Below are 14,674 nucleotides of genomic sequence, written 5' to 3' on the forward strand. Positions count from 1 at the left end.
TTGGCACGTTACAGCCTTCCAGACTTAACAATGAGTTCAACAACTTCAGACTGCAAACCTCTCTCCTCCACCCAATTTTTATTTCCATCCATTTATTTTTATTTTCATTTTTTCCATTGATCTGTTTTTCCCTCACCATCGTTCTCTTCTCCTCCCCCCACTGTACTTGGGCCAACTGTTTCCTAGTTGCCCTTTACACACTGCTCACCTATGTTCTGCCATTCACACATTCTAATCTCTTTACGTGCCACAATCAACACTATTCTTAGCCTTAATCACCCCCATTTACATTCCTTTTATCTTCTGTCCTTGACATCTTTGTCTATCTCCACCCATCCCTGGCCTCCGATCCAGCCCCACTGCTCCTCCCCCACTACACTGTAAATCTGATCCCATTTCCAGTTCTCTTCAGTAATACTCTATGCCCTGTAATTTTAAGCGCAGGGCATGGAGATTAAGAGCTGTATGTTTCTTTTGTTGTTTAATGGGAATTGTATAGCTGTGTTAAGGGGTAATTGTAACCTGTTCTTTTCAGATGTGAAGTTAAAATTTTAATATTGTATTCAGAATAAAGTTTTGTTTTAGAAATAAAAAAGCCCTAATTTTTCATGCAATCACGCCTGGAAAGAGTCATTCTTTCCCCACAGTCTTAAAATAAACGAAAATATTGGGGTTTTGGTCCAGTATCCTAGCCACTGTTGGGATCTGAGTTGAGGTCGTAACACGGCTTGGGATAGTACGCTAACAGCACTGTAGATGTACCGACACCACATGGACTGCAGCGGTTTAAGAAGGCAGCTCACCATCGCGTTCCTGCGGGATTCTGGAAAAGTGCCAGCGGATTGGAAAACCTCAAATGTAACACCTCGTCCATTCAAGAAGGAGGGGAAAGAAAGCAAGAAATGAATGGCCAGATCGCCTTCCATCTACCTTTGGAAAAAATGCTGGAATGCATTATTAAGTATTTATTAGCAGGACTTTGGAAAAATCATTATATAAAATTAAGCAGAGTCAGCATAGTTTTATGAAAGGGAAATTATGTTTGAAAATTGTATTAGAGTTGTTTGATGGTTTAACAAGCAAGATGGATAAATGGGCACCAGTAGATGTAGTGTATTGTATTTTTGAAACGCATTCAATAAAGTGCCACATAAAAGGTTACTGGATAGTGGCTTGCCTCACTTACAGAAAAGAGAGTTAGGATAATAGGGGCATTTAAGTGGGCAAACTGTAACTAGCGGTGTGCCACTGGGATCAGTGCTGGGGGCCCTGTATTAATAACTTGGATCGGTGTCGTGTAGTCAAATTTGCTGAGACAAATTCAGGAAGGAAAACAGTCTGTGAGGAGGATACAGAGTCAAACAAACGGAAAAGATAGGTTAAGTGAGTGGAGAGAAATTTGAGAAATGGAGTACAACGTGGGAAAACGGGAGTTTGTCCATGTTGGCAGGGAGAATAGAAATGCAGAATAGTATTTATAGATAGAATTTACAGTGCAGAAGAGTTATGGGTGTTCCTGTACCTAAATCAGCAATAATTAGGAAAGCAAATGCTTGCCTTCATTTTAGGGGTATGGAGTATAAAAGTAGGAAGGTTTTTGCTCCTGCTGTAAAAAGTACTGGGGATACCGTGCAGAGAATACTGCACACAGGTTTAGTTTGCTGACTTCAGGAGGGACATTTACATCAGAGGAAGCTCAGAGAAGGTTCACTCACTGATTCCTGGGGTGACTTAGGAGGAAAAAATGAGCAGGTTGGTCCTATGCTGATTGGAGTTTGCAGTAATCAGAACTGACTTTATTGAGACATGGGATTCTGAGGGCGCTCAACAAGGTGGATACTGAGAGAATGTTTCCCCCCATGGAGGAACCCAGAACTAGGGATAAAGTTTCAGAATAAAGGCTCTCCCATTTACGATGAAGATGAGGAGCAATTTATTCTCCCAGAGGGTCACTAACTCTTGTAATTCTCCCCTATAGACTGCGGGAGGAAGTTGAATCATTGAATATATTCAAGTTGGATTTTTGCTATCCCATGGTTATGGGAGTTTACACAGGAAAGTGAAGTATCAGGGTCAGCCCTGATCTTCTGATTAATGCTCAGCTCCAGGGGCCGAATAGCCTCTCCCTGTTCCCTTTCCCCATGCTCAAAGGGCAATTTGGAGAACAGATGCTGGCTTTGTCAAAAACACTCACGTCCTGGGAAAGAATAAAAGAAACAACAGCGGACAAAAAACACAAGCATTTAAAAATAGCATGCTTACTTTTCATTTTCTTACACTTTTTAGTTTAAAAAAAAACATCGTGGGAATTGTGGGGGTGGACATGATGAAAGCTCCAGCTGTACCTCCAAAGTGCAACTGCCAGGTAAAACAACCCCAATTGCAGTGTAAAATGCTTGTTCCCCCCCGAGGGAATGTGGCTCACTCACCCAGAGCTGGTGCAGGGTGAGAATGGTTTCTGAATTCACAATGGGGGGTTTAAATGGACCCCTACACCCCAGTTTCACTGAGATTTGGAGCTTCCTGAGCTCTCGCACACACATTCCGAACGCATGAGTGGCCGGGGATCCACCCCAACCAATCCCAAGATCTGTTTCTCGGTCGATCTCTTCCTGCTTCCTCCTTCAGGGGAACCTGCCCATTTCCAAGTGCTGGCTTCGCTGGCCTCAGTCAGGAAGGAGCTGGTGGGTGAGTTGCAATTTTTCCATCTCTTTGATCAAAGTTTTAAAACAATTTGTTTCGTTCTGGCAGAGATTTTCGTTTCCTTCTCTTGACGAATTCCTTTCTGGATCTCCATTACCTCCCTGTTTTTATTTAAATACAGAATAATATTCAAACCAATAAGTTGAGCATTGAACAACAAGTTTGTTTTCCCATCATAATACAAGGGACCTGGCTGTAAAATCCTCCCAAAGTTCGAGCTCGGAAACGCAGTGAATTAAACTGGCATTTACTAAGGGTGTGTGCTATCTGTCAGAGCCTCACGTCACTCGCTTTACAGGCAGAATTGTCAAAGCTTCACTTCTGGCTTACCCTGTTCCCTCCTTAAACAACACCAACCTTGAAACTTGACCCCCTTTAACATCCTTTCAGGCCTGTGAAAGTCTAACGGACTCATCGAAATTAAGAGCAGCAGCAAATCTGAATTCTTACCCTAACACAGGCAAGCACAGGCATTTCAAACATGGCATCAGGAAGTTAGTCTGACCTATCCCTTTTTATATCCAATTAATTTTTTTTCAATTAAGGGGCAATTTAGCGTGGCCAATCCACCTACCCTGCACATCTTTGGGTTGTGGGGGTGAAACCCACGCAAACACGGGGCGAATGTGCAAACTCCTCACGGACAGTGACCCAGAGCCGGCATCGATCCTGGGACCTCGGCGCCGTGAGGCAGCAGTGCTAACCACTGCGCCACAGTGCTGCCCTGCGCTAGTGTCTTTCAAACTTTTTCCAGGGACCCACTTTTACCAACCTCTCAATGGCCCACCCACGGGTCGCGACCCTGAGTTTGATAATGATTGGTCTACAACACGGAAAAGGCCCTTCGGCCCATCTGTCTGTGCCAGTCCAAAACCACCACCAGAATATTTTAATCCCATTTTCCAGCACGTGACCCATATCCTTGCCTGCCTTGGCATCGCAAATGTACAACTAAACACTTCTTAAATGTTATGAGGATTTCTATCTCCACCACCCTTTCAGGCAGTGAGTTCCAGACTCGCTGTGGGCGGTGAGGCCAATTGCAGAACATCCTCTTTGCTATCATGAGGGCAGTTAGTCCGTTCAGCAAGATGGTCAAACATGGATACTGCTGGTTTGGGCCCGGCAATCACAAGCAAGCTATTGTGTGGGAGGTTATAATTATTTCTAATAGAAATCTAGGAACAGAGTAGCATATGCCTCCCCCAGTGATATCCTGGCTATATGTATCATAAGCCTAGATAACTATAGCCTGGGCAGTATGACTTCAATGGTGGGAAAATTATTGGAGGGAAATATCTCAGAGAATTGATGAGGGTGGTGCAGTGGATGTTGGTCAGTAAGGTGGGAGCTGATAGGATACAGGGGAAGGTGGTGTGCTGGATTAGCAACACGAAACAAAGGGTAATGGCCGATGGATGTTTCTGTGAATAGAAAATGAGTTCCAGTGGTGTTCCATAGGGCTCAGTGTTGGGGCTGTTTTTTGTATATGAATGAAATGAAATGAAAATGAAATGAAAATCGCTTATTGTCACGAGTAGGCTTCAATGAAGTTACTGTGAAAAGCCCCTAGTCGCCACATTCTGGCGCCTGTTCAGGGAGGCTGGTACGGGAATTGAACTGTTCTGCTGGCCTGCCTTGGTCTGCTTTAAAAGCCAGTGATTTAGCCCAGTGTGCTAAACCAGTATATATTAATGATTTGGACTTAAATGTGGGAGGCATGATCAGTAAATTTGCAGTTGACAAAATATTGGCGCAGTAGTTGATAGTGAAAAGGATCGCTGTTGTCTCCAGAACGATACCAATGGTTTGTATGGCGAATGGAATTCAATCCAGGAAATTGTGGGGTAATGCATTTGGAGACGGCAAATAAAGCAAGGGAAGATTCAATAAACAGGAGAATATTCCAAAGGGTTGAGAAAGGGAGAGACCCTGGGAGTGCATGTCCACAGGAAGGACAGGTGGACAAGGTGGTAAAGAAAGCGTAAGAAATGCTTCCCTTTATTGGGCGAGGTACTGAACACTAAAGCAGGGATGGAATGTTGGAACTGTACAAAACGCTGGTCAGGCCACAGCTGGGGGTTTGTGGACAGTTCTGGTCACCACATTACAACAAGGACAGAATCGCTCTGGAGAGAGTGCAGAGGAGATTTACAAGAATGTTGCCAGGACTTGAACATTGCAGTTATGAGGAGAGAGTAGATAGGCTAGGCTTGTCTTCCTTAGAACAGTGGAGGATAAGGAGTGACCTAATTGAGGTGAACAAAATTATATGGAACCGGGAGAAAGTAGACAGGAAAGATTTGTTTCCACCTCGCTGATGGGTCAATTACCAGGGGGGGCAAAGATTTAAGGTGATTGGTAGAGGGATAACGGGGACATGAAGGAAAACCTAATGACCCAGAGAGTGGTGGGTGTTTGAGATTCACTGCCCGAGTTGGTGGTTGAGGCTGAAATACTCAACTCGTTTAAAAGGTACCAGGATCTGCATCTGAAGTGCTGGAACCTGCAAGGCTATGGACCAGATGCTGGAAAGTAGGATGGAAATGAATGGCTAATTTTCTTTCTCTTTTATTTTGGCTGGCACAGACCTGATGGGCTGAATGGCCTCTTTCTGCATCGTAACTTTTCTATGGTTCTATAACACCATTCACCCATCCGGCTCCATGTCCTTTTTTTTGCCCCTTGCCCAGCACAAATCTATTGATCTCAAATTTAAAATGATTAATTGAGCTAGAGTGTACGCATTTTATGGGAGAGAGTTCCACACCTATACCACTGAACTTCCTTCCTGAATAGCCTGAGCCTGATTTTAAAGCTATGTCCCCAAGCAGCAGTTCCTTTACATTTACTCTTTAAATCCCAAAGCTCCCTATAAAATCATTCTTTAATCTTCTGTATTGCAGAGAATATTCAAGCCTAGTTGATGCAAGCTGTATTCATAATCTCAAATTCTGGGGAATCTGCAGCGCTCCAAATATAAAGATCCAATTCCCTGAAGAACAATCTTGTGACCATTATTTATAATTATTTTTAAATTGAGTTTTAAATTCATAGAATCATAGAGCACAGGAGACCACCTGGCCCTTTTCTTTGCCAATGTTTGCTCTTTGATGGAACTATCTGTTAGTCCGGCTCTCCAGCTGTTTCCCATGGCCCTGCAAATGTTGCCTTTTCAAAGCATATGGAAATTCCTCCTCGGAAGTTGCTTTGAAATTTGCTACACTTTGAGGCAGTGAGTCCCTGACTAAAGTCACTGTGTAAAGTAATTTCCGCTTGTCATTAATGTTTACCCAGGTAGAGAAGGGCAATTAGATTCTTTCTCTGTCTCTAGGTACCATGTCCTAAGAGGGAAGTGGTAACCATTGGCTTGGTCCATGATTAAGCTTGGCAAGGTACAGCAGTGTTTTTCATTGCCTTCTGCAGTGTGACTAACCAGAACACTCTCCCATTCTTTCCACCTATCATCAGGCATATTGGAAGGATTCACCAGTTGATAATTGAGCGGATTGGTCACATTATGAATCCAGCTATCTTGGTCATCACGTCCTGAATTGGGACCGAAACGTGGAGTTTCTGGCTCCGAAGCAGAGCCCTGACCCACTGCACCACAAGACCTGCTTTACAAGTGTCTCCTTTCTCTAAATCTAATATCGAGTTTCATGCAGAAAAAGAATACCCAAATTTGATTTTCAATAGTAAATCTTTTCGCAGTCAGTGAATTATTTAAGTGTAAATGCTACTGTTATACAGGCAGACTGATCCAGAACCAAATTACACACACAAAGGTAATGTAGACTGTACATGTGGCTTTAGTATTATTTGCTGAGGGATGAATGGGATCACCTTGATGGGGGCGACAAAGCTTCAAGTCATTGCAAAATAGCACTTCCAACAGGCAATCGTCAAGTGCTCTGACCTCTTGTTCACCTCTCCCCAACTTCCTTTTTCCAACCATTATGGCTCTCTCCTCTAAGCTGCTCCTTAAACCTACCCCTCTGGTCAAGTGTTTGGTCACTTGTCCCAACATTTCCTTCTTTGGTTTTGTGTTAATTTTAGTCAGACCACACTTTTGCGAAGTGCCTTGGGATGTTTTCCCGCTTGAAAGTGCTGGAAAATGGGAATATATAGGTGCTTGATGACCAGCATAGACACAATTTGCCAAAGGGTTTCTTGCTGTGCAGGTAAACTTGATGACTCTCCATAAATATAAGTTGTTGATAGTGAAAATAGAGATGAGGAGGGAAAGAGAAGTTAATTTTAAAAGTTTCATTGAATTGGGTATTTGATGGTCCAGCATTAAAGTTTCTTTATCTGGCTCTTATCAGGAAAGAACCGGAAATCTCATGTTTCCTGAACCTTGTGATGGTCAGAGAGTTTAATCCCTGGTAAAGCCTGAACTAGCTGTTTTTTTTAAAAGTTGTTTGTGTAGTTAGTGAGGTGCTGTAACCCTGGGCATTAAGCGGAGGATGTTTGTATCTCAGGAGACAGCAATGACGCATTGCAGAATGTGTCAATCCCCACCCCCCTAGGAATAAACCTTGTCTTTGTTGTTGCAAGAGATTTTGGAAGGTGGAGTTTAGATGGAATGAAAGTCCCCATAGTCCTTGAAGTCCATAGACTGCTCTCCCCTTTTGAGAGAGAGCTGACTGGTGGTGGTTTAACCTGAGGAGCACTATACCTCAGGCAAGGGCAAGGTTGAGAAGGCGGGTTGAGAATAATCTCAGCCAGTACGGGGATTGAACCCAGGCTGTGGCATCACTCCATATTCAGAACCAGCCGTCCAGCCAACTGACCTAACCGACCCCATGTTGCATTATGAAGATGTGGTTTAGTTTGTGGGATGGGCGGCATGATAGCACAGTGGTTAGCATTGCTGCTTCACAGCGCCAGGGTCCTGGGATTCAATTCCCGGCTTGGGTCACTGTCTGTGCAGAGTCTGCACGTTCTCCCCGTGTCAGCGTGGGTTTCCTCCGGGTGCTCCGGTTTCCTCCCACAAGTCCCGAAAGACGTGCTGTTAGGTGAATGGACATTCTGAATTCTCCCTCCGTGTACCTGAACAGATGCTGGAATGTGGCGACTAGGGGCTTTTCACTGTAACTTCATTGCAGTGTTATTGTAAACTGACTTGTGACAATAATAAAGATTATAGAATATTCTTTGAGTTACCTGACAAGGGCTCCTCATGGATTAGACCCCAGAGGCAGAGGCAGGAGGTTCTGCAGACCATCTGGAAATGGTGGGCAGGGAAAGATCAGCCGTACCATCTAGCCCACCCCATACTCATGATCGCTATAGCAGCCTAACCATATCCAGCCATCCTCTTTAACGCCTCGCCCTCCCCTTTTACCCCTCGCCCTCCCCAAGAATCATGTCGTCCTTTGGGAGAGGCAAAAATCCAAGAAAAACCCCAGGGCCAAGAAGGGAAAGTCTGGAAAATTTCTGTGTGATATTATCACTTTATGAAGCTGAGGCAGGAGCGGAAACAATTGGAAAAATGTTGTGTAACTTTCCTTAAATGACTACAACCACTGCCCACAAGGATGGTGGAAGGCATCAATGATTTCAATGCAAAATTGATGGGCACTTGAGAGAAATAAACCTGAGACAGGGCTATAGGAGGGAGGGGGGGGGGGGGGGGGGGGGGGATGGGCTATAGGAGGGAGGGGGGGGGGGTGGGACTGACTAGCTTTCTCTAATGGACTCCATTGGCTGACTGGCCTTCTGGAAACGACTCGATGATGATTCAGCCGATCAGAACCAGTCAGGCGATCACATGGGCCAAGTGTTACCCATAACGATACTCATCTTCTATAGTACCATCCCTGTCCCAGTCAAGGGGATGCCAAGCTTCCAAATGACTGCATCCAAAGTCAGCACCCACCGTAGCAACCAATAATTCATACCAGAGAACATGCTCCCCACCCTCACCAGCAACCATGGCCTTACCACTGTTTCCTCAGTCCCAGATGCCATGCATGAATAAACTGGGGAGGGGTTTGACAGAGAGAGACTGCCACCACAGGCTGTGATGAACCCGCGCCAGAAACAGGAAGCTGATTAAAACGCACTTCTGATTGGATGATCAGAATGTATCATTTTCATTGATAAAACATTATTTGGAAACATACCAGCGCTTCACAGGGTAAAAATAGAATCAAATTCAAATTACTTTATTATTTTCTGAGAGAAGAATTGACTCGAATTGTTTTCCGTTGGAAACGCAGGAACTTTAGGAACAGGAGGAGACCAGTCAGCTATTCATTCTGCCCTTCAGTTACATCACAATTAATCTTTGATTCAAATGATTTATCTTTCCCTTGCTACCCTTACCTAACAGCAGAGACATGGTTGCACAGTGGTTAGCACTGCTACCTCACAGCGGCAGGGACCCGGCTTCAATTCCGGCCTCGGGTGACTGTCTGTGTGGAGTTTGTACATTCTCCCCGTGTCTGCGTGGGTTTCCTCCGGGTGCTCCGGATTCCTCCCAGAGTCCAAAGCTGCGCACGTTTTGTGGATTGGCCGTGATAAATTGCCCCTTAGTGTCCAGTGATGTGCAGCTTAGGTTGTTTGGAAGCTTCAATTATTCCCCCCCCCCCCCCCCCCCCCCCCCCACCCCCACCTCCAGTTAGTTTTCACAGCCTTTTGTGGAGATAACCACATTTCTACTATTCTTTGTGAGAAAAAATGCTTATATTTGTTTTTTCTTAAAATGGCACAGCTCTAATGTATAATAATTAGGGATGGGCAATCAATCACGGAATTGTTACGGTGAAGAAGGAGGCCATTTGGCCCATCATGTCTGCACCAGTTCTCCAAATGAGCATCATGACTCGGTGCCTTTTCCCCCTCCCTTGACATTGTTTCCATTCAAATAATCATCCGATGCCCTCTTGAATGCCTTGATTGAACCGGTCTCCACCACACATCCAGGCCGTACATTCCACGCCCAAACCAGTCGCTGCGAAAAAAAAGTATTTTCTTGAATTTGCTTCTACTGCAAGTCACGTTAAATCTGTGCCCCTTCTTGTTGATCCTTTCACAAGCAGGAACAATTCACTCTGTCTACTCCGTCCAATCCTCCCATGGTTTTGAACATCTCCATCAATTCTCCTCTTAGCCTTCTTCTCTCCAAGAAGAACAGTCCCAACCTCTCCAATCCATCCTCCTGACTGACGTTCCTCATTCCTGGAGCCATTCTTGTGAACCTCTTCTGCACTCACTCCAATGTGTTCACATCCTTCCTATAGTGTGGCTCCCAGAACTGTACACAATACTCCAGCTGAGGTGTAACTATTATCTTTTACAAATTTGGAGTTGTACCCCTAAATTTGTATTGTCACTCCCCTGTTCTTCCTATCAAATGAATCAGCTCACATTTCTCCACATTGAATTTAATCTGGCCACTCCTCCATTGCACCTTTGTCCTTTTGAAATTCTACACCATTCACTTCACAGTTTGCAATGTTTGCAAGTTTTGCATCACCCGCAAAGAGCATAGCTGGCGATGGATGCCAACATCCTGTGAAAGAGTAAAGGAAAAACGTTCAAATTCTGTAAGCTTGTCTGTTTCCTTCATCATTTCTCTCTACCTAACCTATCAAACGCTCCTAGCATTTTAAACAGCTCGATCAGATCATCCCTCAATACCCTGTTCCCAAACTACCAAATCTTTCTCACATCTAACTGTCTGAGACTGAACCAAATGATTTTCAGCTTTGGCATCATATTTGGCCCTGAGATGAGTTCCGACCACATTCCTGCATCATTACTAAGATGGTCAATTTTCACCTCCCTAATGTTTCATAGAATTTACAGTGCAGAAGGAGGCCATTCGGCCCATCGAGTCTGCACCGGCTCTTGGAAAGAGCACCCTACCCAAGGTCAACACCTCCACCCTATCCCCACAACCCATCAACCCCACCCAACACTAAGGGCAATTTTGGACACCAAGGGCAATTTATCATGGCCAATCCACCTAACCTGCACATCTTTGTGACTGTGGGAGGAAATCGGAGCACCCGGAGGAAACCCACGCACACACGGGGAGGACGTGCAGACTCCGCACAGGCAGTGACCCAAGCCGGAATCGAACCTGGGACCCTGGAGCTGTGAAGCGATTGTGCTATTCACAATGCTACCGTGCTGCTCAGCTCTCACCTTGCGATGGTTCATTATTTGTTAAAGATGCTATAATTATCAGCTCATAATCTTTATTGTCACAAGTAGGCTTACTTAACACTGCAATTAAGTTACTTTTAAAATCCCCTCGTCGCCACACTCTGGCGCCTGATCGGGTACACAGAGGGAGAATTCAGAATGTCCAATTCATCTAACAACCACGTCTTTCGAGACTTGTGGGAGGAAACCGGGGCACCTGGAGGACACCCACGCAGACACGGGGAGAACGTGCAGACTGCACAGACAGTGAACCAAGCAGGGAATCGAACCTGGGACCCTGGAGCTGTGAAGCAACAGTGCTAACCACTGTGCTAGCATACCACCTAGCATAAGTATGAATTGTTGTTGTTATTGAAATACAAGCCAGATTTATGGGACCTGTTTGCCTAATTTATCCCACAATGCCCCGATATTTAGTTATTTTCCACCAATTTCATCCCCATCGTCTACTGAAGGCATTGACACCTGCAGGGCAGCTGTACAGGCCAGACCTCACCGCTCAATGTTAGCCCAGACCATAGGGCCAATTTTCTTTTTATCACCGAGAGACCTTTTGTGGAGGGATTATGTACCTGTAGGGTGACCAAGCTCATTCTCCTTCTGTTGAGTTGGACATGACTATCTCTTAGTTGTCTCTCTGAACTTGATACCGCATATGCATTCTGGAGAATCCACCAACAGGCATCACACAATTTCCCAACCTGAAGCATGTCTCACGTTGGGCCACAAGGGAGATTAGGAGTTTGTTTTTCCAAATTACTTCAAAACAAGCTGGAGCATTACCACTACGACCTTTTCCAGCAAGGTTTGGCAAGAAAAGTATTTTCAAGGAATTTTTTTTCCAGGACAACAGTCAACTCAGAGAGAGGGAATGATTTCAAGATGTGCTTTTCATTCAAAAACAATCGTTATTGTTCCCTTAAATATTTAATATTTATTAGATAAGACTTATTTCTTTATTATTAGTATCTCACCTTGATCAATTCAAAACACAATACCAAAGGAGCCTCAGAAACCGCAGGTATATTCCTCAAATAGGTCACTGGACGTTAACCCTGCTTTATCCTCAGACTGACTGACCCACCAAATCTTTCTATTTAGGGTGCCCGGAGGATGGGTTTTGATGGGTCAAATGGCCTTTTCTCATTGCTGATGGCATACGGGGTGGGCCGATGCCAATCTGGAATGCTTCAAGCGTAGTAATCCGTGATTGAAGTTAAATAAATTATTTCTATATGTGTAATTGGTAACTGTCCATTTCAGTGCAAAGATTGGACTAAAGAATGTCTCTGTATCCATCACTGGAGGATCTGAAGGTCTCCAAAGAAATTCAGGTCAGTTCTGATGGTTTTTAATGCGGTTTCTATATTGGTTCAGAGGTCGATGATTGATTGAGGAAAGTCATTTAAATTTTGACGAATTCAGACCAGTCTGATAGGATACAAGCATTTTTTCCTCAACTGGTTGCATATCAAATAATCTTTGACCAGTTGCAACCTGATTCTTAAGGGGACACAGCACAGGATGTTTTAGAACTAAGCCGTCAGTCTCAATCATAAAGTCCACCAGAAGGCTATCTATCACATGGGCCCACCGGAGCAGAGAGAGTTTTATTCATTATCCAACCCATGGAATGTTTGAGCAGTAATACACTGAAGAGTTATGTATGTAAGTTGTAACTTTTAAAGTAACACAGAGGAGGGGTGGCACTTGATGAGGTGCTATGACAACTTGCCAAATGCAAACACAGGGAACCACTCAAGTGTCTGAAGCTAAAGACAGAAGTTAAAAAATTGGAACATGTGAAGAAATATCATGAATTATTGACAGATTTGAGTTAACAGTTAAATTCCAGTTAAATTGATGAGTAAATCATCCAAAGTTAACAAAGAATGATTTTTGGCAGTGGAATCGCGTGTTAATGATAGAGGGATAGTATCAATTTGGATTATGTTACTCACTGTCTGAAACGAAGGGTTGCGAATGAAAACTGTAAATAGATAGGTTCAGAATAGAAAAGCCATGGAGAAAGGTAGAATGTAGTTATTTTTGTTTTCTTCAATTAAGGGGCAATTTAGCGTGGTCAATCCACCTAACCTGCACATCTTTGGATTGTGGGAGTGAAACTCACGCATAGAATGTGTAAACTCCACACGGACAGTGACCCAGGGCCGGGATTCGAACCCAGGTCCTCAGCGTCACAGTCCCAGTGCTAACCACTGCGCCACATGCCATCCGAGAATGTAGTTATGATAAGTAAATCAATAGGGAAATTTGAAAACAATGGTTTATAGAAAGGGAATAATATAAATAGATTTAACTATTCCTGGATCAGAATAGATATGGAAATGAGGGCATGGAAGCTTATGAAGGGAAGGGTTGGACTACCTGTTGGGATGATATTAAGAATAGAAGATTGAACGAACTAAAGAAATACAAACGAATGGCTAAAGAAACCTAGCAAAGCCGAGTGAATAATCTCAAAACAAAATTGAGACAGGAACCAGTTGATGAATGGGGTGATTCCAATATTCCCTAATCAGAATAATTTATTCTAAGTGCATGAGTTAATTTTAATGTTTGTTTTTAGGCTCAGGCCACCCTTGTAGCCAACCAGGCCTCACTAGCAATTGAAGCCAATGCCTCACCAGCAATTGAAGCCAATGCCTCGCCAGCAATTGAAGGCGATGCCTCAGATGGCAGAAGTGGTGAGTTATTGCAGTTTACCCACATACTTTATCATTATTTTAATGTCTACATCCCAACTAATCTCAAAATCACAAACTTAGACCCCTCCTTGGTGTTGGTGTCTTCACTTTCATCCATGCCCTCTCCTCCCCACCTTCCGGCTACCTCCTCTGACCTCTCAACCCCCAGAATGCACAGTCCCAGTACAGTGTTAGAGAACTTCCCAAGCCTGGTACGAAGGAGACACCGACACTAGGATTCTTTGGCGGAGACCATTTATTACAGAGCTTACTTCACCACTTTATAGTCATAGAATTTACAGTGCAGAAGGAAGCCATTCAGCCCATCGAGTCTACACCGGCCCCTGAAAGAGCACCCGACCTAAACCCACACCTCCACCCTATCCCCACAACCCAGCAACCCCACCTAATGTTTGGACATTACGGAGCAATATAGCGCGAACAATTCACCTAACCTGCACATCTTTGGACTGTGGGAGGTAACCGGAGCACCCGGAGGAAACCCACGCAGACCCAAACCGGGATTCGAACCCGAGACTCGGGAGCTGTGAAGCAACAGTGCTAACCACTGTGTTACTGTGCTGTTCCACTTTAACACAATCTCCACAGTGCTGGCTGATTCTTTTTATGTACACATTTAAGTATAATTATCTAATTAATAAGCAACAAATATTACTCCCTCATTACCTTAAACAATGATGTATTTAACATCCATCAACAGAACCGATATAACATGCAAGTGCCAAGGTCATAATCTGCAGAGTATCTGAAATTACGTTCTGAAAATATGTCAATCCCAAAGTTCCCTCATCAGTATATTTTGATTTCAAATAGAAGTGAGCTGGGCAAGAGGCAGAATCCTTTTTCAAATTGTTGTGTGTGTTGAGTCTCAGAGGAACAGGGAATATCTTTACAAACTGGGCATTATTCTAATTCTGGTCTCTTGTGCATCTTAGCTTCCTTCTGTCCATCGTTGGTGGCTGTGTCTTCAGCATCCAAGGCCCTAAACTCTGGAATTCCTTCCCTAAACCTCAGTTTCTCTAGATCTCCTCTCTGATCCCTGTCACCATTCCATGGCTCTG

The 14,674-nt window shown here is 44.1% G+C and overlaps 1 protein-coding gene across 3 annotated transcripts in view; it reads left to right on the top strand.

The window, feature by feature from the left end:
* Nucleotides 1–2,594: 2,594 nt before the first annotated feature.
* Nucleotides 2,595–14,674, top strand: part of LOC119969731 (syntenin-1-like) — a 38,441-nt gene continuing 26,361 nt past the window's right edge. Inside the window, exons 1-3 of one of the 3 annotated variants that reach the window (XM_038803742.1) lie at nucleotides 2,595–2,688; nucleotides 12,148–12,218; nucleotides 13,475–13,592. In XM_038803742.1, coding sequence (XP_038659670.1) covers nucleotides 12,168–12,218; nucleotides 13,475–13,592 — 169 coding nt within the window. In that variant the 5' untranslated portion in view covers nucleotides 2,595–2,688; nucleotides 12,148–12,167. Of the gene's footprint in view, nucleotides 2,689–6,472; nucleotides 6,492–12,147; nucleotides 12,219–13,474; nucleotides 13,593–14,674 lie in introns of those variants that run through there. The other 2 variants (XM_038803743.1, XM_038803744.1) reach the window with 2 other exon arrangements.

This window comes from Scyliorhinus canicula, chromosome 7, assembly GCF_902713615.1.
Source record: "Scyliorhinus canicula chromosome 7, sScyCan1.1, whole genome shotgun sequence".
Taxonomy (NCBI): Eukaryota; Metazoa; Chordata; class Chondrichthyes; order Carcharhiniformes; family Scyliorhinidae; genus Scyliorhinus; species Scyliorhinus canicula.